This window comes from Primulina tabacum, chromosome 10, assembly GCF_025594145.1.
Source record: "Primulina tabacum isolate GXHZ01 chromosome 10, ASM2559414v2, whole genome shotgun sequence".
In the NCBI taxonomy this organism is placed as follows: domain Eukaryota; kingdom Viridiplantae; phylum Streptophyta; class Magnoliopsida; order Lamiales; family Gesneriaceae; genus Primulina; species Primulina tabacum.
Genome location: NC_134559.1, coordinates 16680216 through 16705928, shown reverse-complemented (window position 1 = coordinate 16705928; position 25713 = coordinate 16680216). Strand labels below are relative to the sequence as shown.

The 25713-nt window shown below is 37.8% G+C and overlaps 2 protein-coding genes across 2 annotated transcripts; both read right to left on the bottom strand.

Moving 5' to 3' along the window:
• Positions 1-762: 762 nt before the first annotated feature.
• Positions 763-1203, bottom strand: LOC142504953 (secreted RxLR effector protein 161-like). The gene has a single exon (XM_075617789.1). It carries the CDS (start codon positions 1201-1203, stop codon positions 763-765), a length of 441 nt encoding a protein of 146 aa, XP_075473904.1.
• A 9707-nt stretch (positions 1204-10910) lies between these two features.
• Positions 10911-11757, bottom strand: LOC142504952 (uncharacterized). The gene is made up of 2 exons (XM_075617788.1): positions 11742-11757; positions 10911-11245 (listed from the first exon to the last, which is right to left on the bottom strand). Exons 1-2 carry the CDS (start codon positions 11755-11757, stop codon positions 10911-10913), a joined length of 351 nt encoding a protein of 116 aa, XP_075473903.1.
• Positions 11758-25713: the final 13956 nt, after the last annotated feature.

Sequence of the window (25713 nt, the reverse complement as noted above, 5' to 3'; positions counted from 1 at the left end):
GTCCTAGAGCGAGCCCAACGATCGTATTTTCATTTTAAATCGGTGCCTAGTGCCCGTCCCCTTGTGAAATGGTTAGCTAAGACTGATCAATCGACCACATGATATAGCTAGTCACTTTCAAGGATCAAATTTCACCCAAAATGATAAATGATAGAAAGCTTTATGATTTGACGATTTATGATAAAATTATGCTTAAAAATTTATGCTAGCTTATTTTGAATAAAAGTATGTTTTTTAATACATGTGCTTGAATATGTATTATTTGTTACTTATGTTTATAACATAAACATGCTGATTCATTAGACTCACTGAGTTTGAATGTTGCAGGTGAGGATGAGATTGAGGGAGGCGTTGACGCTTGAGTTGATCGAGTCCGGAAGTACACTCCCGAGGGACATTGTTTTCCGCACTATAGCTTGATAGTTGAAGTTTTGAAATAAGGATTTTTTTAACGAATTATTTAGAGATATTTATGCTTTATTTTGAGTTAGTTTTGATCATGTTAAAGGTTGACGTATGATTTTTGTTAATTGACGATATAGGGATTTTTATGCACTTCAAATTTTTTGATGCGAAATTAATTTTGGAGTTTGGAAATGTTGTCAATGCAAGTTTCGATTTGGAATAAAAAAAATTAGTAGGATTTTAATGTTTAAAAGTAGTGGATGTTTCATCCTCAGTATATGTTTAGATCTATGATGAGACCTAGGTTCCCTTGCTTGCGCAACAGCACCGGTGTTGTCACAGTAGACCGGGACTGGATTAACTGGTTGACGAATGAAACCCAACTCTTGGATGAAATTTTTTCATCGAAACAACCTCCTTTGCTGCAGCCGATGCAGCTATGTATTCGGCTTCAGTGGTTGAATCCGTTGTGGTGTCTTGTTTGGAATTCGTCCAAGAGACAACACCACCATTGAGTTTGAATATGAATCTAAAGGTCGATTTCAAATCATCCACATTTGATTGGTAACTAGAATCAGTGTAGTCTTCCAATTTTAGTTCTCCAATTTCATATGCTAAAAACAAATTCTTAACTCTTTTCAAGTACTTAAGAATGTCCTTCACTGCTTTCCAATGTAGTAGACCGGGATTCGACTGATATCTGCTTGCGACACTCAGTGCATATGCAATATCAAGTCTAGTAGATATCACACCATACATAATACTGCCTATAACAGACGCATATGGAATCAGGCTCATGGTTTTTGTAACGCCTCGAAAATTTAAAGGTCCACGCGAACCATATGCATACAATTATTAAATTCTTTGTGTATTTTAATTAAATTTTTTAATTGCATTAATTAATTATGTGGTGCATATTTGCATGTTTAAAATACATGGTTGCATTAAAATGTAATTTTTAAAGGATATTCGAGTTGCGATCGAGGAACGAAGAACAAAGGCTGAAAAATAGAAAAAAAAAATTTATTGGTTATTTGTTTTTAATTATTAAGGGTGATGCTTTTTCTTATTTTTGAAAATATGGGGTTTTGAGTTGATTTTAAACGCCGGGACGAAAATTTTATCGGTGTTGGTTTTTCAACAAAAATGCAAATGTTTTGGCAACCCGGCTAATAAATTCAAAAACTTATTTAAACAAAACTATTTTTAAAATTCTAATTAAGCACTAATGGGCCTAATTTATTTATTTAATGGACCTAAGCCTAATTAGTGATTAATTAGACTATAAAATATGTTAAACCCCACCCTTAACCCTACATACTCACGGCCACACACCCACAATCAGATTCAAACTCTTTCAAAACAAGGTACACGACACACACACACAATAATTTGAAGAAAATTCGAAGAAGCTTCAAGGGTTCCAAGCCAAGGTCCCGTCGTCGCCGTTCTTCGCAATCGTCAACGTAAATTCGCACGTAAAATACGCAAAGGAACGCGATATTCTTTCTTTACTCATCATCACACCATATTATGAAATTGGTTATGAATTTGCATGAAACAAGTCACAAAAATCTGTTATTTTCATAATCATGAAGATACATGTCCTAAACTCTTGAATTTTGGTTCCAAAATCATGTTTTGTAGTGTTAAAGGGGCTGCCATGAATTATGATATGATTAAGCATGTTTATACACAAGTTTAAGGGTCCTAGAACACACCTAAATAGCTTCACAAGGAATAGAAATAAGCTGGAACCATGGGTAGCGAGAAGGAACATGAGTTTGTGTTTGTTGTACAAGAACATAAGCTCGGTATGTTCGATAAGGTGTCAAAAACGAAAATTAAAATTCTAAAATTGAATCCATGAGTCCACGGGGGTGGCTCATGACTTGGAAGAGTATAATAAATAATAAATATGCTATGTTTAAAATTTGGGATCAAAATAATGAGTTTTGGATTTATCCGGAATTTAATCGCAGCACGAAACTCTAATTAACGAATTAATTGAAACGCCTAGTTTTAAGGTTTATAAAATTATGGAAAATTATATTTAAGCTCAAATAATTATTAAAAGTCTAAGTTTTTAATTTGAGAATTTTATATTAAGGTTTGGTTTAATTCGGGATTGAAACGCATTAATATGTTAGATTTAAAGATTAATTTAAAAGTCATCGATTTAAGCTAAATAAAATTATGAGAAAATTCATGTAAGCTTAAATAATTAGTAAACATCATGGCAGTGTCCTGAATCCTGTTTTATATGCTAAAATTATTATTCCAAATGTTTACGAATTTTTATTTGATTGATTTTAAATGTTTATGATTTATTATGTCAAATTGACATTTTAAATGTTTACTATTTATTATGTCAAAATGTTATTTTAAAAGGTTATGATTTAATATGTTAAAATGTTTATGATTTAAATGCTTATTTTAAATGTTTATGAGGTTCAAATATTTATTTAAAAGATTTATGGATTTTATATGTTAAAAGGTTTCTTTTAAAATGTTTATGGATTTTTATGTGAAATCGATAACGTTAAAAGATATGTTGCATGCTTGTTTTTAAAAGGAAAAGGATATTAAATACATGATTTTTATAAAGTGATGAAAATGTAAAACGTTGAAGGGAATGAAGTAATTGAGACTATTGAGGATATGAGGATTTGAGGTAAGAATAGGAATATCGTGAAGGAAAAGGCCCCAGAGGGAGCCCATTTTTGGGAGCCGACCTCAGAGGGAGCCCGACGATCGTATTTCCATTCGATGAGGATAGGCCAGGGCTCAGTTGACCGGTGAGAGTTTTGCTGGTGTCCCCCGCCGCCCAGTACTGCGGTTTCGTGTAGAGGGATCCATCGACTTTTTGAGGTTTGAGGAAAGTCACAATTAACGATCAATAAAAAGGAAATATTCATATGCTCATGATGAAAGGATTTATTTTATGAAATGAGGAAAAGGAAAAATATTGAGGTTTATGTTATGCATGTTCATATGAATATGTTGAGGATGATATGAAAATATTTACGAAAAGGATATAAAAATGTTTATGTTTAAAGTTGATGCATCATTATTAAAATGTTTTTATTTAATGTTTATGCATCATGAAAATGTTTATGAAATTGATTATGTTTAAAGTTTATTCATCTTCATGAAAATGATATTTTAAGTACAAGTATTTTTCACTGTTGTATGTGATCTGTATATGTATTACTTTTTATCAAGATTATGGTGTGTTGAGTCTTTAGACCCACTAAGTGTGATTGATGTAGGTGATTATGATAATAATGATTATGGAGGTCTTAATGGTTGATCTGACTGGACTGAAGGTGCACATATCCCGAGGACCGACGCTAGTTTTCCGCACTAGTTATGATTTATGATTTTAACTGATGTTAAAGATATTTTTACGACGATTTATTTATGAGTGATTTTTTAGAGGTTATAACATGAGCTATACTTTTCAAACGTTATTTTTAGATTTAGTAAAATGTTAAGTAATTTTATGATAAGCTATTTCTTTTGGTTTTCAAATTATAGTTGGTTGATTTATTTTAAAATGATATCAAAAATATTTTATGGTTCGGCCGAATGCTATGTGAGGTTTGAAAAAAAATTCTAGTACGTTTTAAGAAAACGAGTAGCAGACGTTTCAGTCTTTATCTCTTCATCAGTCTTAGGGCCCATAGACTTGGATAGAGTCACACCATGAAACATTGGGAGATATCCTCTCTTGGACTCCTCCATAGAGAATATCGTTAGTATGGTATCGATAAATGTGAATTGGGTGAACCCTAGCATCCTCCTTTATCTATCCCTATAAATCTTTATTCCTAATACTTATGATGCTTCACCCATATCTTTCATGGAGAACTTACCAGCTAACCATACTTTAGTTGACTGAAACATCCCTACATCATTCCCAATAAGTAGTATGTCATCAACATAAAGTACTTGGAATATATTGCACGCCCACCGACCTTTTTGTATACACAAGGTTCCTTAGGATTCTTGGCAAAATCAAACTCTTTGATAATGTCGTCAAATCTAAGGTTCCAGCTCCTTCATACCTGCTTGAGTCCATAAATGGAATTATGAAGTTAGCATACTTTATGCTCACTTCCTACTGATTTGAATCCTTCAGGTTGAGACATGTAAATCTCTTCCTTAATATACCCATTAAGGAACGTTGTTTTCACATCCATCTGCCATATTTTATAGCCATACCATGCTGTTGTGGCTAGCAGTATCCTATGAATTTGAACATTGCGACTGGTGAAAAAGTTTCCTCATAGTCAATACCTTGTCTTTGAGTATATCTTTTTGCTACCAATCTACCTTTGAAGGTCACCACCTTCCCATCCGCTCTAAATTTCTTTTTGTAAATTCATTTGAATCCTATGGGAAAGATTTCTTCAGTGGGATCTACATTGGACCATACTTGGTTCGAATACATGGAGTCCATCTCAGACTGCATGGCTTCAAGCCATTTAGATTAATCGACATCAGACAATGCTTCCTTAAATTTTCTTGGATCACATCCAGGAGTGGGCTCACCTTGGCCTTCTTCAAGAAGCAAGCTCAACCTATTAGGTGGCCTTGAGATCCTTTTGGATCTCTTAGGAGCTTGTGTTTCTTTGATTGGTTGTTGGGGTGTGTGTTCTATTACTTTTGTAGTGGGTGGTTCTCGAATCTCATCGAGTTATATCATCCTGCTTTTTCTATCTAATAGAAACTCCTTCTCTAATAAGGTGGCATTCCTTGAAACAAACATCTTTGTTTCACTAGAATAATAAAAGTAAAATCCAACAAAGTTCTTTGGATATCCCACAAAGTAGCACAAATTAGCTCTACTATCCAATTTGTCTCCCACTGCCTGCTTCACGTAAGCAGGACATCCCCATATTCTTAAGTAAGATTATTTGGATGGCTTTCTCATCCTTATCTCATATAGAGTTTTATCCACTGCCTTTTTATAGACTTGATTCAACAACTTTTCTGTTCATATCCCCAAAGGGATGGTGGAAAATCCGTGAATCCCATCATAGATCGGACCATGTCCATCAATGTCCGATTACGACGTTTTGATACACCAATCAATTGGGGTGTGGCAGGGGGAGTATACTGTGAGGGAATCTCATTCTCTTTAAGGTAGTCTTGAATCAGTACTCAAGTATTCTCCACCTCGATCTGGTCGTAGTGTTTTAATACTCTTTCCTAACTATTTCTCGACTTCTGCTCTGAATTCTTTGAAACTTTCAAATGCTTCAGACTTATATTTCCTTAAATATACATACCCATACCTTGAATGGTCATCGGGAAAGGTAATGAAGTTGGAATGAACAAATAAATAGGAATGTGTTACGAAATCATAAATAAATATACTGATATGTAAACAGAATAAATGTTATTGACTATTTTAAAATATTTTGTAAGACGTAAAATATGGACTTTTGTTTTTACGAATTGCCTCCAACTATTTTGACATTCTCACCACCATTTATTAAAAAACAAGAAATCTAATTTCCTTAGTGAGTACGTAATGCCCAATTGTGAAATTATGATCTCAATAATATCAGCCAATCATAACTTCCAAAAGGTAGAGCCCAATTGTAATTCTTTGCAACCATTGCGTAATTTTGCCTCGCGTTTGAGGAGGGTCCAGTAATATAATCCCCTTTCTCTTCACGTTTCATGCCTGGCCATCAATGTTGAACTTTAGTGGACGGTCGTCATGAGATCCCCCAATAATATGAGCCGAATTCATGGGAGTTCCACGTAGTTCACATCTAATATATCCGTGGAAGTCACAACTTTCCGGCATTCAGGCCTCCTCAATAATATGAGCCAGACACTGACTGCGGGTAGCGTTCATCATGCAACCACCGCTGATAGAAGGCAATGAATTATTAAAGTTTCATTTAGTTATCCTTTTAATGAGCTTGATTTAAATTTTGGATCTCATCCAAAATGAGGCCTTTTAATTTTAAAAATTTGTCTCATCATTAATTTTAAAACTAGTGTCATGATTGTTTGTATGATTCCCAGATTTTTGCAACTCTTGTTATTATGTTAATAATCACGCACGTACTGATTTTTTATAATATATCACATACATCACAAATAATAAATAATAAAATATGATCAAAAATCGAGAGCTAATTGATCTGTGCGAGCCACATAGGAACCATGTCAATAATCAAGCTAAATTCAGGGATGCAAATGCAATATTACATAAGCTTCCAATATTTTACATGTCTTCGATCTTCAAAACTCCTTCCGAGGATCGGACCCACCGTCTACAAATCTTAATCTCCCACTAATTCTAATATTTACATTATTGGGATACAAATTTAGGGGGTGGAAACAGCTCATAAACCAAGTCCACTTTTAATTGTCAAATAATCATAATTACAACACAAAATATCATAACATACACCTAGCACATTGTTCATGGCTCTCGATAATCCTTTTAACATATAATATCATATATTATATAAATCCGATAATATAACATATTATCAATAAGTCGTGTATCTCGTAAATTATCACTAACCGTCATAATTATCAAATTTAAAAAACACTTTTATTTAATTTCAAAAAATTAAATTTCTTTTAAACACCTTTTACCATAAATAATTAAATAATATTTCAATTATTTATTTTGTAAGAAATTAATTTTATCAAAATTATTGTCGGGGTAAAATCGTGCCCGAGACGTTCTCGAGCACTGCCCGCGCCGCCCGCCAGCTGACCGACATGATCGAGTGCTGGAGGGTGAGCTGTGCGCTTGTTGTGCGTGCGCGCGGAGCGCGGCTGCCGCGTACAGATTGTGCGGCTGAAGTGCGCGCACATGTCAGGAACAGTTCTAGGCAGACCCAAATTTATTTTTAAAAAATCTGGTGTTCCTAATCCTCCAACCAACGACCCCAATCGCACTTAACCATCCTTGGAGCATCCTCTAGACCCTAATGGACTAGCCTAGCCAGTCCCAGCCGATCCGGAGCCCTTCCCTCAGAAATCGCACTATTGCGTGCATGGGGAAGAGTCCTACCCCTTGTGGAATCCACCCTAGCTGCTAACCATGAGTCCTAGCCATGCTAGGACTCTTCCTAACCCCATACCACACCCAGCACAGCCCCTGCCCCAGTTCTAGCCGAGCCGCACGCAGCCGAGCCCATAATCGTGTGGCACACGTAGGAAACCCTAGGTTCTTTTTTCCTAGCCAAGCCTAACTCCAGCCCTCGTGCTGTCCCTTAACGACTCTTTTCCTATCCCTTAAACACCTCCCATAGGCAGAGTGTCCTAAGGAATCATAACGTTTTCAAAACATGCGTAAAATCACAAAACGTTGATGTGAGGCCCGGGGCCGAAGAGGGCGGGGGGTGATCGCCGGTGCCATGAGGTTGCACGGACAATAAGCGGCTCCTGGCAGGCTTCTAGGTGGAGGGAACATGAATGAACCGATCCCACACCGGAATGAGAGGGATTCCGAGACTGTTCAATGTAATGGACTGTACAGTTGAAGATGCCTTAAAAGATTTGATTTGTACTACTCATATCACGAAGGTGCATCTTCTTTTCGGTAGCTGATCACATAAGAACTCCAGAGTTAAGCATGCTTGACTTGGGGCAATTTTGGGATGGGTGACCTCCTGAGAAGTTTCCTAGGGTGCGTGTGAGTGAGGACATAAGCACGCTGGAAATACTCGTCTTGGTACAGTGAGGACAGTCGTCGAATCTGAGGCGTTACAACTGGTATCAGAGCCGACCTCTCTTTGTACGGTGTGGTTCGAGGACGAACCAAGCGGAAGCTGGTGGGCATGTGAGGCTCGGGGGCGAAGAGGGCAGGGGGTGATCGCCGGTGCCATGAGGTTGCACGGACAATGAGCGGCTCCTGGCAGGCTTCTAGGTGGAGGGAACATGAATGAACCGATCCCACACCGGAATGAGAGGGATTCCGAGACTGTTCAATGTAATGGACTATACAGTTGAAGATGCCTTAAAAGATTTAATTTGTACTACTCATATCACGAAGGTGCATCTTCTTTTCGGTAGCTGATCACATAAGAATTCAAAAGTTAAGCGTGCTTGACTTGGGGCAATTTTGGGATGGGTGACCTCCTGGGAAGTTTCCTAGGGTGCATGTGAGTGAGAACATAAGCACGCTGGAAAGACTCGTCTTGGTACAGTGAGGACAGTCATCGAATCTGAAGCGTTACAAGTGGTATCAGAGCCGACCTCTCTTTGTACGGTGTGGTTCGGAGACGAACCAAGCGGAAGCTGGTGGGCATGTGAGGCCCGGGGCCGAAGAGGGCGGGGGGTGATCGCCGGTGCCATGAGGTTGCACGGACAATGAGCGGCTCCTGGCAGGCTTCTAGTTGGAGGGAACATGAATGAACCGATCCCACATCGGAATGAGAGGGATTCCGAGACTGTTCAATGTAATGGACTGTACAGTTGAAGATGCCTTAAAAGATTTGATTTGTACTACTCATATCAAGAAGGTGCATCTTATTTTCGGTAGCTGATCACATAAGAACTCCAAAGTTAAGCGTGCTTGACTTGGGGCCATTTTGGGATGGGTGACCTCCTGGGAAGTTTCCTAGGGTGCGTGTGAGTGAGGACATAAGCACGCTGGAAAGACTCGTCTTGGTACAGTGAGGACAGTCGTCGAATCTGAGGCGCTAAAGTTGAAAATACTTGTTCTATCTTTAAACGGTTCATGCTTCAATATTTTTCATCCAAATATAATTAAAACAAGCATAATATGATTTAATGATGAGTCAAGGAAGTTTAGAAGCATGCCTTTGCGTTTTAAAACGCTCGAATATACGATAGTTGGTGTGGGGTGCGAAGAATGATGAACGGGCGATGAAGACTCCTTGTTTTTCATCCTCAAATTTTCGAAAATATGGTGTGTGTTGTGTGTGAAATTTTCGGCTGCTATGAGTTCAAGAAAGACCCTAGGTTTCTATTTTAAAGATTTAAAATTTTTATGCTAATGAGCTTAGGTTAACTTTGTATTTAGGAGCAAATGGGCCTACTAATCTTAGGTAAATTAGGCTCAATAACAACTATTTAATTGAAGAACAAAAGTTTATAAAAATCAGTTTTAAAAAATAATACTTTTGGTCCTTTAAAAGTCCCTCGTTTGACCAAAACCGACTTCCCGAATAAAATTTTGCTCGTCTCGTAACATAATTTGGGCTCTGCCATTTTTATAAAATTTAATCATATTAACAAGCCTTGAAAATATTTAATGAAAAAAATATTTTATCTTGGTCGTCCCCGATCTCTTTTCCCCAGCCTATTGTCGAATATTCGGATAAAATCTTCAATGCTAATGAAATCATGCAATCTAATTATTTAATCATGCAATTAGACCTTGAATCATGTAATATACATCAAATGAGCATTTAGAATCAATTAAATAAAAAAATTCAGCAATTTAGCACATTTGCATGCATGTGGTTTGTATTGGCTGACTTTTAAACGTTACAAATCCTCCCCTCTTAAATAAAATTTCACCCTCGAAATTAAGACCTACCGAAAAATTCGGGGTAACGACTTCTTAACTATGAATCGATCTCTCAAGTGGCTTCTTCCTTCGAGTGATTCAGCCACTTGACTTTGACCAATTTTATCACCGTGTTCCGCAACCTTCTCCTTTTGTCTACCCAAGATTTGAGTAGGCTTCTCCTCGTAGGACAAGTTGGGTGCAAGTTGCAGTGGCTCAAAGTTCAGTATATGTGAAGGGTTTGACATGTATTTACAGAGCATCGATATGTGGAAGACATTGTGGACTCGTTCAAGATTAGGTGGCAACGCCAATCGATATGTTAATTCTCCCACTCTTTTGAATACCTCAAATGGTCCGATTAATTTGGACTAAGTTTTCCTTTCTTGTCAAATCTCATAACACCCTTCATAGGTGTTATCTTTATAAACACGTGATCACCTACTGAAAACTCGAGATCTCGTCTTCTTTTGTCTGCGTAGCTCTTCTGTCGACTTTGAGCAGTTCTCATGTTGTCTCGGATCTTGGCGACCATTCCTGGAATGTGCTGAACTATATCGGGTCCCATCGTAGCCTTTTCTCCTACCTCGTCCCAATGGATAGGCGATCTACATTTTCTTCCGTAGAGTGCCTCGTATGGAGCCATTCTTATAGATGACTGATAGTTGTTGTTGTAGGTCAACTCCACTAGAGGTAGTTTCGGTTCCCAACTCCCTTGGAAAACGATCACACAGGTTTGGGATCCTCTAAAATTTGTATGACTCTCTCAGACTGGCCGTCTTCCTGAGGATGAAATGCGGTACTGAATAGTAGTTTAGTTCCCAAACCCGCAAGTAAACTCTTCCACAATGATGAAGTGAATCGTGTGTCTCTGTTCGACACTATAGAGACAGGAATTCCACGCAGTCTGACTATATCTCGAATATATATATCCGCATGTTGTGTCATGGAAAAAGTCATCTTCGTGGGTAGGAAATGTGCTGAGTTAGTAAGGCTGTCTAATGGATACAGGCCTCCGCTGAAAATCAATAGCAGCTCCTTTCAGTGTGAGGCAATCAATGCCCAAAATAATGTCGAACTCGGGCATTGGTAATACAATAAGGTCTGCTTGTACAACATTCTTTTGCAATTTGAGCCCCACATCCTTAATCATGCTTGTAGAGACCATATGTTCGCCAGAAGGCACTGTAACTCTGAATCCCGACTCTACTTTCACTGGAAAGATTCCCAATTGTTTCACGAAAGATTCAGATATGAAAGAATGCGTAACTCCAGAATCCAGCAAAGTGTAAGTAGTAGTGCCCGGTAACAAAATTCGTCCTGATAATATTTGTATTATACTCGATTAAGTCCATAAAATTTAGAAATTTACAATCATCTAGGCTCTTATAATTTCCCATATTAGCATTTCAACCCCTTAATTTTCGAAAATTTCCAAATGACCCCTTAAAATTCCAAAAATTTGCAATTTAGTCCAAGGAATTTTCGAATTTGTCAAACTTTTCTTCATAAATTTTTAAAAATTGCTATTTAGTCCCTTAAGTTTTTGATCTTCTACAATTTGATCCCTATAGCCAATGTTTGCAAAAAATTTATGCCTAATACCGTAGAATTTCAAACATGTAATTCTAAATCATCAATTTCAATGCGTCTTAATTTAATTCTTGCATCCATGCTTTTATCTCAAACAATAAAGCAATATAAAATGCTTAAATAGAAGGAGAACCTGTAATAAGTGTAGTGTCTGGCTCCGCTTGCTCAGCATGCATAATTTAAGCCCTTCCAGTCATGGGTGGTTTAAGCTTTTGGCAATCACCAGCTTTATGCCCCATTCCTCCGCACTTGAAGCACTTGTCGCTGCCCCACATGCACTTGCCGTAGTGATGGCGATCACACTCTTTGCAAAGTGGCTTCTCAATAGATTTCAGGGTGTTTTCTTTAGGTGGTTGTCCTTGTGGTTTGTACTATCATGGCCGCTTTGATGGTCCCGTAAACGGCTTCTTGTTCTGCTGACTTGATTGCTGGGCACTGTTCCTCTTGCGCTGCATCTCCCAGTCAATGTCTTTCAGAGACTGCTCAGCTCGAAAGGCCTTAACAACAGCAGTAGTATAGTCAATAGGATCAGTCAGCATCACATCTGGACGAATCGTGGCTTCAAACCATCCAAGAAATGTTGTAACTTTTCCGCAGCATCATTGGCAATCAAGGGCACAAAATGACAGCCCCTATCAAACATATGCACAAACTCAGCAACAGATAAATCCCCCTGACGGAGACTTATATACTCTCTCTTCATCCTCGAACGAACATCAGCAGTGAAATATTTATCATAGAATATCCTCTTGAAGTCCTCCCATGTCAGTGTCTCTAGGTTCACTCATCGGTCCACTCCCTCCCACCGTAAGGAAGCATCGCCCTTCAGCAGATATATGGTACAAAGAACTCGTTCAGCGTCCGCCATTTCAATATATCAAAAGATCACCTCTAAAGATCTGATCCATCCCTCAGCCACGAACACGAATGGATTAGTAGTGCCAGAAAAATCCGCGAGATCCATCCTCCTAAATCGCTCATAGACAACTTCCGGTGGGACCCTCACACAATTTCCCACGTGCTTCTCTAGTAAACGACCCATACTGGCTAGTACACGGGCACTAGCATCCTGATTAGGTAGAGGCGGTAGAATCTACTCCTCTGCTTATCCTCATTATCAATATGAAGAACCCGTTTAGGAGGCATCTCTGTAAAAATCATTCATACCATGTAACCAACATGCATTTAATATTTTAAATGAAACATGCATCTAACCTCTAGATCATGTATCATAAAATCATTTAAAGTCCAACATAGGAAATCTAACGCAGTAAAAACTCACATACTTGAGGTGTGACTTCTTGAGCTTCTCGGAGTGGCAGTAACACAACTCCATAGGGATCCTTGGCTCTGATAACAATTGAAACGTCCAATACTTTTAAACATTAAAATCCTACTAATTTTTTTTATTTATTCAAAATCAAAAATTTCTTAGACTACATTTCAAAAATCCAAAATTAATTTAACATAAAAAAATTTAAAGTGCATAAACATCCATAAATCGTCAATAAATAAAAATCATATGTCAACCTTTAATATGATCAAAATAACTTCAAAATAAAGCATAAATATCTCTAAATAATTCGTTATTAAAATCCTTATTTCAAAACTTCAACTATCAAGATAATGTGGAAAATAATGTCCCTCGAGAGTGTACTGCCGGACACGATCCACTCAAGCTTCAGCGACTCCCTCAATCTCATCCTCACCTGCAATATTCAAACCTAGTGAGTCTGATGACTTAGCACGTTCTAAACATGATTAACAAATAATACATATACAAGCACAAGTATTAAAAATCATACTTTTATTCAAAATAATCTTACATAAATTTGTAAGTATAATTTAATCATAAATCGTCAAATTATAAAGCTTTCCATCATTTATCGTTTTGGGAGAAGTTTGATCCTTAAAAATAACTAGTTGTATCATGTGGTCGGCTGATCAGTCTTAGCTCACCATTGCGCATGGGGACGGGCACTAGGCAACGATGTAAAATGGAAATACGATCATTGGGCTCCCTCTGAGGCCTTCTCCAGTAAAAGGCTCCCTCTAGGGCCTTCTCGTTCAAAATATTCCCAATAAACATATATCATATCCTTTTGTCACAGTCAATTCAAACCCTTCAAAAAAAATTTCCTTTTTTTTTAATCATAAAATATTGTGTCCTTTCCACATTCGAAAAATAGTATTTTAACAGTAAAAATTGCACAACTTGATAATAAATCATTAACTCTCATATTTTCATCATAAACTTTTAAAATATCATTTAACATGCGTTATGATTCTTCGTGACATTGTCAGATCTTTCGTACTATCCGGGACGTAAAATGACTATTTTTGCCTTTGGACTCAAAAATTATCGATTTTTACTTTTTCTCACTTTTGTCGAATCAAGACTATCACAAATAATAATTTAAGTTTAAATTTGACCTGTAATGTATTTATTTAACGTAAAATAGGATTTTTTGATTTAATTCCTAAATTACTAAATCGTGAAGCGTTTAATTCCCTAATTAATTCAAACTTAAATATTTTAATCCCAAATTTTAAACATGAACATTTTTTTCCTAAAACACCCCCGTGGGCCATAAGCCACCCCCGTGAACCCACGGTTCGAGACCCTACCAATATAAACCAAAAAAGTCGAACCCTAAGCCCTACACCAAGCCACGACCCAATTCCCTCAAGCCAAGACCGAGCCACCCTTGACAAGACCTGACCCTAACCCTCCTAGACTCCACCTGGACCAACGCACCATCCCTAGCCCACGCGCGAAGCTTATCCTTGAGCATGGATCAGAACCGCGCCCTTCATAGAGGTCTAGCCATGCAAGGACTCTCCTAATCCTCCAACCAACGACCCCACTCACACTTGACCATCCTTGGAGCATCCTCTAGACCCTGCTGGACCAACCTAGCCAACCCTAGCTGAGCCGTGAGCCCTTCCCGAGTTCTAACCCTTGTGGACCCTTCCTTAGCTGTTAACCATTAGTCCTAGCCATGCTAGTACTCTTCCTAACCCCAGACCACGCCCAGAACAGCCCCTGCCCCAGCTCTGGCCGAGCCACACGCAGCCACACGTAGGAAACCCTAGGTTCTTTTCTTCCTAGCCAAGATCGACTCCTAGCCCTTAACCACCTCCCATAGGCAGTATGTCCTTATGAATCATAATGTTTTTCAAAAATGCGTAAAATCATCAAAACATTGAAAATATTTGTTCTATCGTTAACGAACAGGCGACATAGACTCCTTGTTTTTCCTCCAAAAATTTTCGAAAATATGGTGTTTTTTTTGTGTGAATTTTTCGGCTGATATGAGTGATGTAGGTGAATTTTACGTGTTTTTAATATTATGTGATAGTTCATTGTGTTGCACATATCGTTTAGATTGCATGCATTTTGTGACATTTTGGCATATATTATGTTTTATTGTGGATCATGTGTCTCGTAGGTGAAAATGCAAGAGATTTGTGAATAAACTGAAGAAAATGCATCATGTGCGAGAGACCTCCGCCCGAGCGCATATTTTGTCCGTCCGGGCGCCTACAAGGTGTGACAAAGAAGCATTTTTGCGAAAGCCATCCGCCCGGGCGGAAATTTATGTCCGCCCGAAGCGTCGATTTAAAATTTAAAACAAGATTTGCGCAAGCCATCCGCCCGGGTGGAAACTTATGTCCACCCGGGCGCGTTTGTAATTTCGAAAAGATTTCTTAGCTGATTTCTTCCCTTATTTCTGGATATGGATGATATGGAAGGGGAGATTTTGACGTTTTTGGGGAGAGAGAGACATTATTCAGCAACCAAGGAGCCTAATGAGGTGAGAAAAGCTTGGAGAAAGCGCTTGGATTGAAGATTCGAAGATTTCCGGGCATCGTTCTTCGTGTTTTTCGTCATGTCTATTATTTCTTGTTTAGTATTCATCGTTTAAACATTCTTTCGTTTATTTTCAATATGAATTCGAGTAGCTAACTAAAATATTTGTTGGGATTTAAGGGACCCTACTCCGAAACTGATTTAGTTAATTCGTATTTCAATTTTTGGTTTATTCTTATTATACTATTGTTTTCATTATAATTATTAAAGAATAGCTAACTTTAATAATAATCTTATATTGCGAGTGAGTTCGAGAGAATATCTTGTGATAGGAACGAGTAGCATAGTTCGTTGATCTATAATTTACATAGACATATTAAATTGGATACGCGCTGATAGTCATAGTTCAGTAGGGCGAAAACTAGGGGATTTCATAGACCGATATGCGATTCACTCTTGATAAATAATTAAAGACATTTAATTACTTCATTGAGTAGAATTAGTATGGCATAACTCTAGAGGGCGTGTTCAATTGAATAGGAAATCCTGTCGGAAGCATACAATCAATATCGAACGAATTAATAAATTAACAAGAAGTAGGTGAACTGAAATTCCCAACAAATCCATTTTTCATTGAATTTTAATCAATCATTCTAGATAGTATATCTCATTATTTTATTCCTGAATCTTTTTATTTGCATGTTTATTTGAGCATAGTAGTAATAAACAACCCTTCAAATTTCGTTGCTAAAGGTTTGATAACTGAAAATAATAATTTTAAAATACAGACTTCAGTGGAACGATACTCGTACTCACGTACATTATACTATTACATGACATCGTGCACTTGCGATTAATTTTCGAGCATACAAAACCATATTTTTATTGAGGATTCCACAGTGCAAGTTTTGCTCGATCAAGTTTTTGGCGCCATTGTTTTATTTTTCCCACAGTACAAAACCACAATTTTATTTTTAGTTATTTTCTTTAGCATTGTTTTATTTTTCTTGAGCTAACTCTCCATATTAAATTCCAGATATCTTTTCCAGTGCATGCCAAAGTCACTTGACGTGGAACTTGAGCAGTTTGATCTGGAAATTGAAAGAACTTTTCGCAGAAGAAGACAACAGCAGAGACTGAAGGAACTGATGGAGAGGCACGAGCATGAGCATGAGGAGGAACACCATGAAGGCAGACATGTTGAGATGTCATGCCGCATACCAATGCTAGAGTATGCTCAGTCTTCTTTGGATGGTGCACGCCCCAGCATTGTGAGGTCTATTGTGCGGGCAAACCACTTCGAAATCAAACCAGCCATAATCAGATGATTTAGAAAATTGTTACCATAAAAAACAAATATCCTCTACCGCATGTCGAAGAATTATTTGATGTCTTACAAGGGTCTCAAGTATATTCAAAACTTGATTTGCGACAAGGATATTACCAATTGAGAATTAAAGAGGATGACATCTCCAAAACGGATTTTAATACCCGTTATGGACACTATGAGTTTATGGTAATGCCATTCGTATTAACCAACGCTCCTGCAGCATTCATTTATATGATGCATCGAATATTTCAACCATTCTTGGACAAATTCGTCGTCATATTCATAGAAGACATTTTGATATTTTCAAGAAGTCATGAGGAACATGCTCAACATCTACGATTGATTCTCAAAACTTTGAAAGAACATCAATTGTATGCCAAATTCAGTAAGTGTGAATTTTGGCTAGAAAAAGTGTCATTTCTTGGCCACTTTATCTCTAATAAAGGACTGGAAGTAGATCCTGCAAAATAGAAGTCATATCTCGCTGGAAACAACCAATCAACATCACAGAAATTAGAAGTTTTCTCGGCCTAACAGGATACTACCGAAGATTCATTAAAGATTTTGCAAAAATTGTTGTTCCCCTGACACAGCTAACTCGCAAAGACAAACCTTTCTCGTGAAATGATGAGTGTGAGAAAAGTTTTTGCAAATTAAAAGAAATGCTTACTAGTGCACCTGTATTAGCTTTACCAGAAGGGACAGAAGGATTTGTGGTTTACACAGATGCCTCAAAAGAAGGCTTTGGATGTGTATTAATGCAAAACAATAAAGTTATTGCATATGCATCTAGAAAATTAAAGAATCACGAGTTAAATTATCCCACTCATGATCTGGAATTAAGAGCAATAGTGTTTGCATTAGAAAAATAGAGACATTATTTGTACGGTTCCACTTTTGATATTTATACAGACCACAAAAGCTTGAAGTATTTATTTACTCAAAAAGAGCTGAACATGAGGCAAAGAAGATGGATTGAATTTTTGGAAGATTACGATTGATCCATTCATTATCAATCAGGTAAAGCAAATTTAGTGGCGGATGCTTTAAGTAGGAAGATTAGCAAGTCTTGTTTTGAAAAGAAAGAAGTAAGAGAATGAGTACACATCCATTCACGTGGACACTTGGCCAGATTGAGAATCGAACCTGAATTTCATACCAGAATTAAGCAAAATCAAGAATTGGACCAAGAAGTTTCAAAACTCCGTACTGATACAAATTTTGTCCCCAATTCACAAGGAATACTATTCTATCATGACCGTATTTGTGTGCCTAGTTCAATGAAAAAGGAAATAATGGAAAAATCACACCAGTCTCGGATCAGCATTCATCCAGGAGGATCTAAGATGTACCAAGAGATTAAAAAACACTTCTGGTGGAAAGGAATGAAACGAGATATTTCAGATTTCATTTCACAATGCCTATCTTGCCAAATGATAAAGGCTGAACATCAAATACCAGCATGTCTTTTGCAACCACTTCCTATACCAGAATGGAAATGAGATCAAATAACTATGGATTTTGTGACTGGATTACCCCAGCTCCCAGGAGGTTTTAATAGCATATGGGTTATCGTTGATCGCTTAACCAAGTCAGCACATTTCATACCCATAAGTCACAAATATGGGGTGGAAAAACTGGTTGAACTCTATCAGAAGGAAATTATACGGTTACATGGTATCCCCACTACCATAGTATCTGATAGAGATCCGAAGTTTACGTCAAGATTATGGAAAAAACTAGGAATGCCTTGGTACCAAATTAAATTTTAGCATAACCAGCACATCCGCAAATTGATGGTCAGCCTGAACGAACCATTCAAATATTGGAAGACATGCTTCGCGCATGTGTGCTGGATTTTGGGGCAAACTGGGGAAAACATGTGCCTCTAGTTGAATTTTCATACAAAAATAGTTATCAATCCTCAATAAAAATGGCACAATATGAAGCATTATATGGAAGAAAATGTCGCTTTCCTCTTAACTGGAATACGGATGAATGGAGAGGCACAAAGAATGGACAAGAACGAGCAATCAGGCCTGACATTATACAAGAAGCTATCCACTAGGAATAAGATATAACTGATGCATGACATAGGAATACAGTCGACATGTCATTCTCCCATATGCAATGCATGTATCACAACGACACTCAACGTGTCATTTCATATGCAACCAACACATATAATCATGCATTTTATCAGCAATTAAACCACCACAATATGCCTCATTAGCACATAACTCATGCAATGAATATAGAATGAAGAATTTATTCCCTTTAAAATTGTATTCATTATGCACATAAAAATTCTTATATTCATTCAAGCTCTTTCCAACATCATCATCAAACAAATATGAATCATGCAAATAGGACAAACTAAGTATTATACCCATGCCATCATTTAAATCTTCACACGAATTTAATTCTAATGCACACAAGTCATTGACATGACAAAGCCTCATCAATTTGACAATCTTTGAAAACTCAAAATAAATAACATTTGAATTTAATTCATGCATTATATCACCATTCTCAACTTTGTGACTCCTCTACAAAATTGTTAACTCATAGTTAGACCATTTGGACATCACACTTTCAACACTCACTCCAAATTCTTGAATACAACACAACAATGAATTAAGATAAGGACAACAGTCAAACCTCATGGTTGTTGTGTTGGAAACTAGCCTTACCTCATCTTGGTGGCACTTAGATTCTTGCGGTTCAAACCATGGGGTTCTCCCATTAACAAGACTCGTTTGTCTACTCATCTTGATAACTCCAAAATCCTGCAATGAAGAAATAACAATGCTCTGGATTGAACCAGCTATATCTTCACAATGAGAATAAACCACTTTGTGCAAAGGTACATGAAAGGGTTTATGCAAGAATAAGCAACTCTCAACCTCACTCTTTTGGGCCATCAAGTTATTTTTTTTCTTTTCTTTGGCCTTTTTTTCTTTTTCTTTCCTCTCTTTATTTTCTTCTATTTTTCTTTCTATGGTCATCTCACTCTTTTGTTCACTCTTTCTATCGACCATATCTTTTTCTTTTTCTAAGGCCATCTCACTTTTTTTAACGCTCTTTCTTTCGGCCTCATCACTTTTTATTTTCTTTAATTGCTCCTCCAATATTTGTTTTGGGGACAAGGGAAGTAATACAATCGGTTCTTTTGTAGGACAAATGAGTACCTATTCTTGAAACCATCATGTGTCACTTTCCTATCATATTGCCAAGGTCTACCCAACAAGATATGACAAGCATGCATTGGCACCACATCACACAATACCTCATCAACATACTTACCAATAGAAAAGGGCACCAAAACTTTCTTGTTTACTCTTCTGCACAGTCATTCAACCATTGTAGCCAATATGGTTGAGGATGTTTTAAAGTAGGCAGATTCAACTTCTCCACCATCTCACAACTAGCTACATTGTTACAACTCCCCCCATCTATAATAACATTGCTAACCTTTTCGTTTACAAAGCACCTAGTATGGAACAAGTTCTCCCTTTGATTGGTCTCCACCTCCTCGGCTTGGGCACTAATAATACGCCTAGTCACCAACGCTTCACCTACCACCGCTGCATATCCCTCAACTAGATCCTCCAACTCAGGCATGTTTTTATCATCACCATCATCATCACAATCACTTTGAGATTCATAATCCCCATAAGTATTCATTATCATTACCCTCTTGTTAGGACATTGGTAGCGATATGGCCAACTCTTTGGCACCTAAAACACTTGATATCTCTAGAACGATTAATAGGAGTTTCAGATTTACCTTGCATTCCTTGTTTAGGTGTTTCTTGCCTAACTTCCTCTTTGGGCTTGACCACCAGCGTGCCGCCTTCACGTGTAATGCTGGATTGCCAAGACGTTGATGCACTCCCCACTTGGGTGGCCCAGCCAACTCCTCTACTCTTTATTTGTTGCTCCACCTTTATGGCCATTTGCATCATCTCGTCTAGATCCAAGTAGTGCCTAAGCTCTACTTGATCTTGAATTTCCATGTTCAAGCCACAAAGAAAACGTGCCATCGTTGCCTCGATATCCTCCTCTATATTGGTCCTGATCATGACTACTTCTAACTCCTTATAGAAGTCCTCAACACTCCTCGTACCCTGCTTCTAGTTTTGCAACTTTTTAATAATTTGCATATAGTAATGGTTGGGCACAAACCTTTTTCTCATGACTATCTTCATCTCATCCCAAGTTTCTATAGGTCTCTCATTGCATCTTCTCTTAGTGGTCACTAATTGATCCCACCAAATAAGTGCATAATCTACAAACTCAACCACTGCCAACCTAAACTTTTTGAGTTCGTAGTATTGGTGACATTCAAATACGAACTCTACCCTCTTTTCCCATTCTAAGTATGCCTCTGGGTCATATTGCCCATGGAATGATTGAATTTTCATCTTAATACTACCCATGTTACCATCTTCCCTATTCACATCATATCTACCCCGTACGGCTTCTCTTATTCCTCTCCCAAAACCTCTACCTCGTCCGCTCCTACCCCAATTCTCATTTTGGCTCTCCTCGTCTCCTCCCACATCATATTCCTCCTCGTCTTCTCTTCTACCCAAATCTTCAGGCTTATATTTATTCCCACTAGTACTAACTTCAAGCCTATTCAACCTCTCATGCAAAGGCTCCAACTCGGTCCTCATCATCCTAAATAAATGACCGAACAATGCCTCCATTTGAACCTTAGACAACCCTTGGTTCGAATTATCTCCTACCTCCCACTCCATTTACTTTTGGAATAGTACCTGCAAGAAAATGTTAGTAGAAATAATAGATATTCCTCACCCAAATTCTCACGGTCACTCCAAAGAAAAGTCGCTCGTCTCTCCTCTCTTGTTTTTTTTTGCTCACAACAAACACTCACCAATCACTCCAAAGAAATAACGCTCGCACTCAAGTGTCTTCACTCGAATTTGATAGTTCACTCTAAGATGTGCCCTGGATTTGTACTTGTATATCAAACCAATCAGACTCAACTCGTGGACACTTTCAACTGTCTAACTTAGACTGCGCAAAGCCAAGAAATTTGAAAAAAAAAATTGACTGGGAGAGACACTTGAATATGGCTTTCACAAAAGAATAGAACAAAATAGCAAAACGAATTTATGGCAAATTTTTCGGAATTTTTGTAATCTTTTTTTTTCACCCGAAATAATCACAGAATTTCGAAAGAGTCACAAATTTTTGAAAATTTCTCAGAATTTCGAATATATCACAGAATTTCAAAGATATCACAGAATTCATGAAAACTAAGAATGATAGGATAACGCAGATCTTAAAACAGAACGAAAGTTTTAAACAGATCTGAAAAATTACAATGATAAACTTACTTGAATTAAAGAAAATCAGAAGCTTTGATACCAAATGATACGATCTTTCAATCACGAAAAGCAAACGCACTCAAAAACGGAGTCACGCCCTCGATTCGATGAACAAAGAAGGTTGTTTTTGTCTCGATCTTTTTAAACAAGCAACCGTTTTGTGATATTCACCTCTAAGCGATGAAAAGTTAGCAACAAATATTTACGATAGAACAATCGAATTTCAGACGAACCTTCAAAGAACTTGTATTTGACAATCCGTGCAAAAACAATTGACAAACGCCACAAAGATGAAATCTTTGATAATTTTGATTTGTTTAAGAACACAGCAAAGCCTTGAAAGTTTGAGAGAAAACTCAAGAAATTTTATAAAATTCAATCATTTGAAAAATGTGTCCCAAATTCGTCCAAATATACATCCAAAATCAAAAGGATATCAAAAAAATAATTATGTAAACAAAATCTACATCAAAATCTTCGAGGATATCTTAAGACACGGACCCCGTGTGTGGGTCTAGAGTGGGGTCCGTGTAGACACTGCAAATTTCTCATTCTCGAATGAAGTTGACAAAGACCCCGTGTATGGGTCTGGAACAGGGTCCGTGTAGACACTGTAATTCTAATCCTCAAGTGTAATGGACACGGACCCCGTGTACAGGTCCGGAGTGGGGTCCATGTAGGCTCTGAAGTTCTCATCCATTGAAAGATAGTAGTATTCGGGAATCTTCCTCAGTTATTGTTTGAATAATGTTCTTTTGGCCCCCAAACGTACTCCCATGCATCACGAACCCTTCGTGACTTTGCACGCTCGTAAGCCCTTTTCTTTTTCTCATTACTCCTTGTAGTGCCTCTTTGAATTTCTTTAGTCGTCCTCTTGTGATTGGTCCCTCTGGCAACTCTAAGGGATCCCATGATATTCTTGGGGCTTGACTAACGGTGTTCGCATCACTGTATTTCTCATTTTCGAGGATAATTGACACGGACCCCGGGTACAAGTCCGGGGAGGGGTCCGTGTACACTCTGTCTTGATCATTTTAGTGTACTTGCATGCTTGGTTGCTCAACACTACTTCATTATATTCTTCTTGTAACTCCTTCAAAAGGTTGAAATGTTTGATTCTTCAGTATTAATCACAATCAAGCTTGAAAGTCCGGGGCAACACTGCATCTTTAACCTCCTTCCAACCATTAGCATGCCACGCCCGTTCAGGTTCATATCATCGAGTCCATGATGCGCACTATGCTCGTCCAAGGGGGAATTCACCAGGGACCATACCACCACCTCCGCCGTTCATTCCCCCTTATCATTTTCAGTATGACTATCATCAGTAGGGGGATGCATCGGGCGTGCCACAACCAGAACATGATGAGGATGAGCCTTGATTAGGGGAGTTCACTGTTTCCCCTTCTTTTCGTTTTATTTTCTATTGCATTATAATTTTGTGCTCATTGTTTCATCCTGTCATTTATTTTGCATTTGTTTATGTGTTCTGCGTCCGTGTTTTAGTATGTGTTTCAGTCTTTTGTGCAATGGAGACATTGCACACACTTAGTATGAGGGGGTTGGTCGTTTCGTTTGTGTACTGCATGTGTGTCAATTGATGGTGAAACAAGTAGGTTGGTAGCCGATGATTATTTTGGATTAATTAATTGTATGTTTCTTAGTCTTGTCACTCATTATGAAAATCTCGGTAGTAGGAATTGTAAGTTTTTCTTTATGCAAAAATGGTGAGTTTTGGTAGTAGTGTGCATGACAATCGAGTTTAAAATAATCTGTGTGGGAAACTTGAAAAACATGAGATGCGAGTAGAACTTGAATGAATGTCTGTTTTAAGGAGTGACTGACCACTAGCATCAAATCGAGTAGAAAATCAGAGTATCCCTCATATAACCTTCATCCCAATCGTGCATAGAGCATGAAAATTCTTCGCTAGGCCAGATAAATGAACAGACCATATATTCCGAGCCTAGGAGTACGCACGAGAAAACTATGAACTTAAAACAAAAAAAAAGGTGCGGGGGAGCCAAAAAAGGATGAAATCTTATCCCAAGGCTAAAAAGATGGAGATTTAAGGCATTGAGGAACGTCAGATAAAATTTCTGACAAGTGCATAGTGAAAATGATCTACGTACTCCCAATCTTTATGAACCACTTGAGCATTTATGGATATTGACTCACTAAATCTTGTTGTACAACTATGAAATTCTGTCACTTTGTGTTTACTGCTTGGTCCCGAATAGAAACAGAACTCAGGAGTGAAACTTGCGTTGAATTGTTGATTCGGCGACCCACATGATTCTGCGAACAAAACTATCTGAAGCACAAGCTAGTAAAACCCACAGCAAATACACACGACCACACTTTTGGCAAAATAAAAATGTTTTGTGGTGTTTGGAAAGGGGTGTTAATGGATGAAGTGATTTGACTAATTGGACGTAGTTCAATTACCCGCTGAGGCATGAGATGCCAGTTTACTGTTTCGCCAACGGTTGAGTATTTTTAGTACTTTTACTTTTTGTTTTGTTTCGTGTCTTGGTTGTGGTCTATGACCTAGCTTGCTTGAGGACAAGCAAAAGGTCAGTATGAGGAGGTTGATAGGTATGGTTTTTACGTGCTTAAGTGAATTAGTTTTGTGTGTGTTTGCATTGTACATGCATACATTTCATTTACATTTTGTTTGTTTTAGAGTAAGCATGTGCATATGATCGTATCTCACTTGTACGTGACGAATTTGCAGGTCAATTGGCCAAAAAACTGAAATCGGAACGAAAATGTGCAAGCCAAAGGAAAATGGTCCGAGAGTCTCGCACCCGAGCAATAGAATCTTATCACCCGAGTACGAGGGGTGATAGCTGAAGAAAAAAGACAGAAAACTCGACGCTCGGTCGGTAATATTTTACCGCCCGGGCGCGAGTGATGTCCATCAAATTTACAGAAGACTTGGCGCTCGAGCGCTAGGATGTGACCGCTCGAGCGCGAATTGTTGCGAGTGAAAAGAATTTACAGAGGACCTGGAGCTCTAGCGGCAGGATTTTACCGCACGAGCGCCACCTAATTTTGGAATGATTTTCTGGCAGATTTCTTCCCTAATTTTCTGAATGAGACTGATATGGAAAAAGATGGGGGACGAATTTTGGAGATTCATTCAGACATTATTCAGAGCCAAGAAAGAAAAGAAGGAGAGAAAAGCTTGGAGCAAGTGCTTGGATTGAAAATTTTGAGATTTCCGGACACAGTTCTTCCCAGATTTCATCACGTCTAGTAATTCGAGTTTATTTTTTATTATTCAAACATTGTTTTGCTTAGTTTAATTATGACATTGAGTAGCTAATTTACATTATTTGTTGGGATTTAAGGGGATCCTACCCCGAAACCGAGTTTAGTTAATTCATATTTTGATTCTTGTTTATTCTTGATTATGCTATTGTTTTATCACGTTATTAGAGTATAGCTAACTTTAATAACGATTTTATATTGCGAGTGAGTTCGAGAGAATAGCCTGTGATAAGAACGAGTAGTATAGTCCCCGGATTTACAATTTACATATAAATATGAAATTGGATACATGTTGATAGTTATAGTCCTAAGGGTCGAAAGCTAGGGGATTTCATATATCGGCATGCGATTCACCTTTAATAAATAATTAAAGAAATTTAATTACTTCACTGTGTAAAATTAGTTTGGCATAGCT

Bases quoted from the DNA above. Each gene is read 5' to 3' on its own strand.
- LOC142504953 (XM_075617789.1), bottom strand. From the start codon at position 1,203: ATGAGCCTGATTCCATATGCGTCTGTTATAGGCAGTATTATGTATGGT.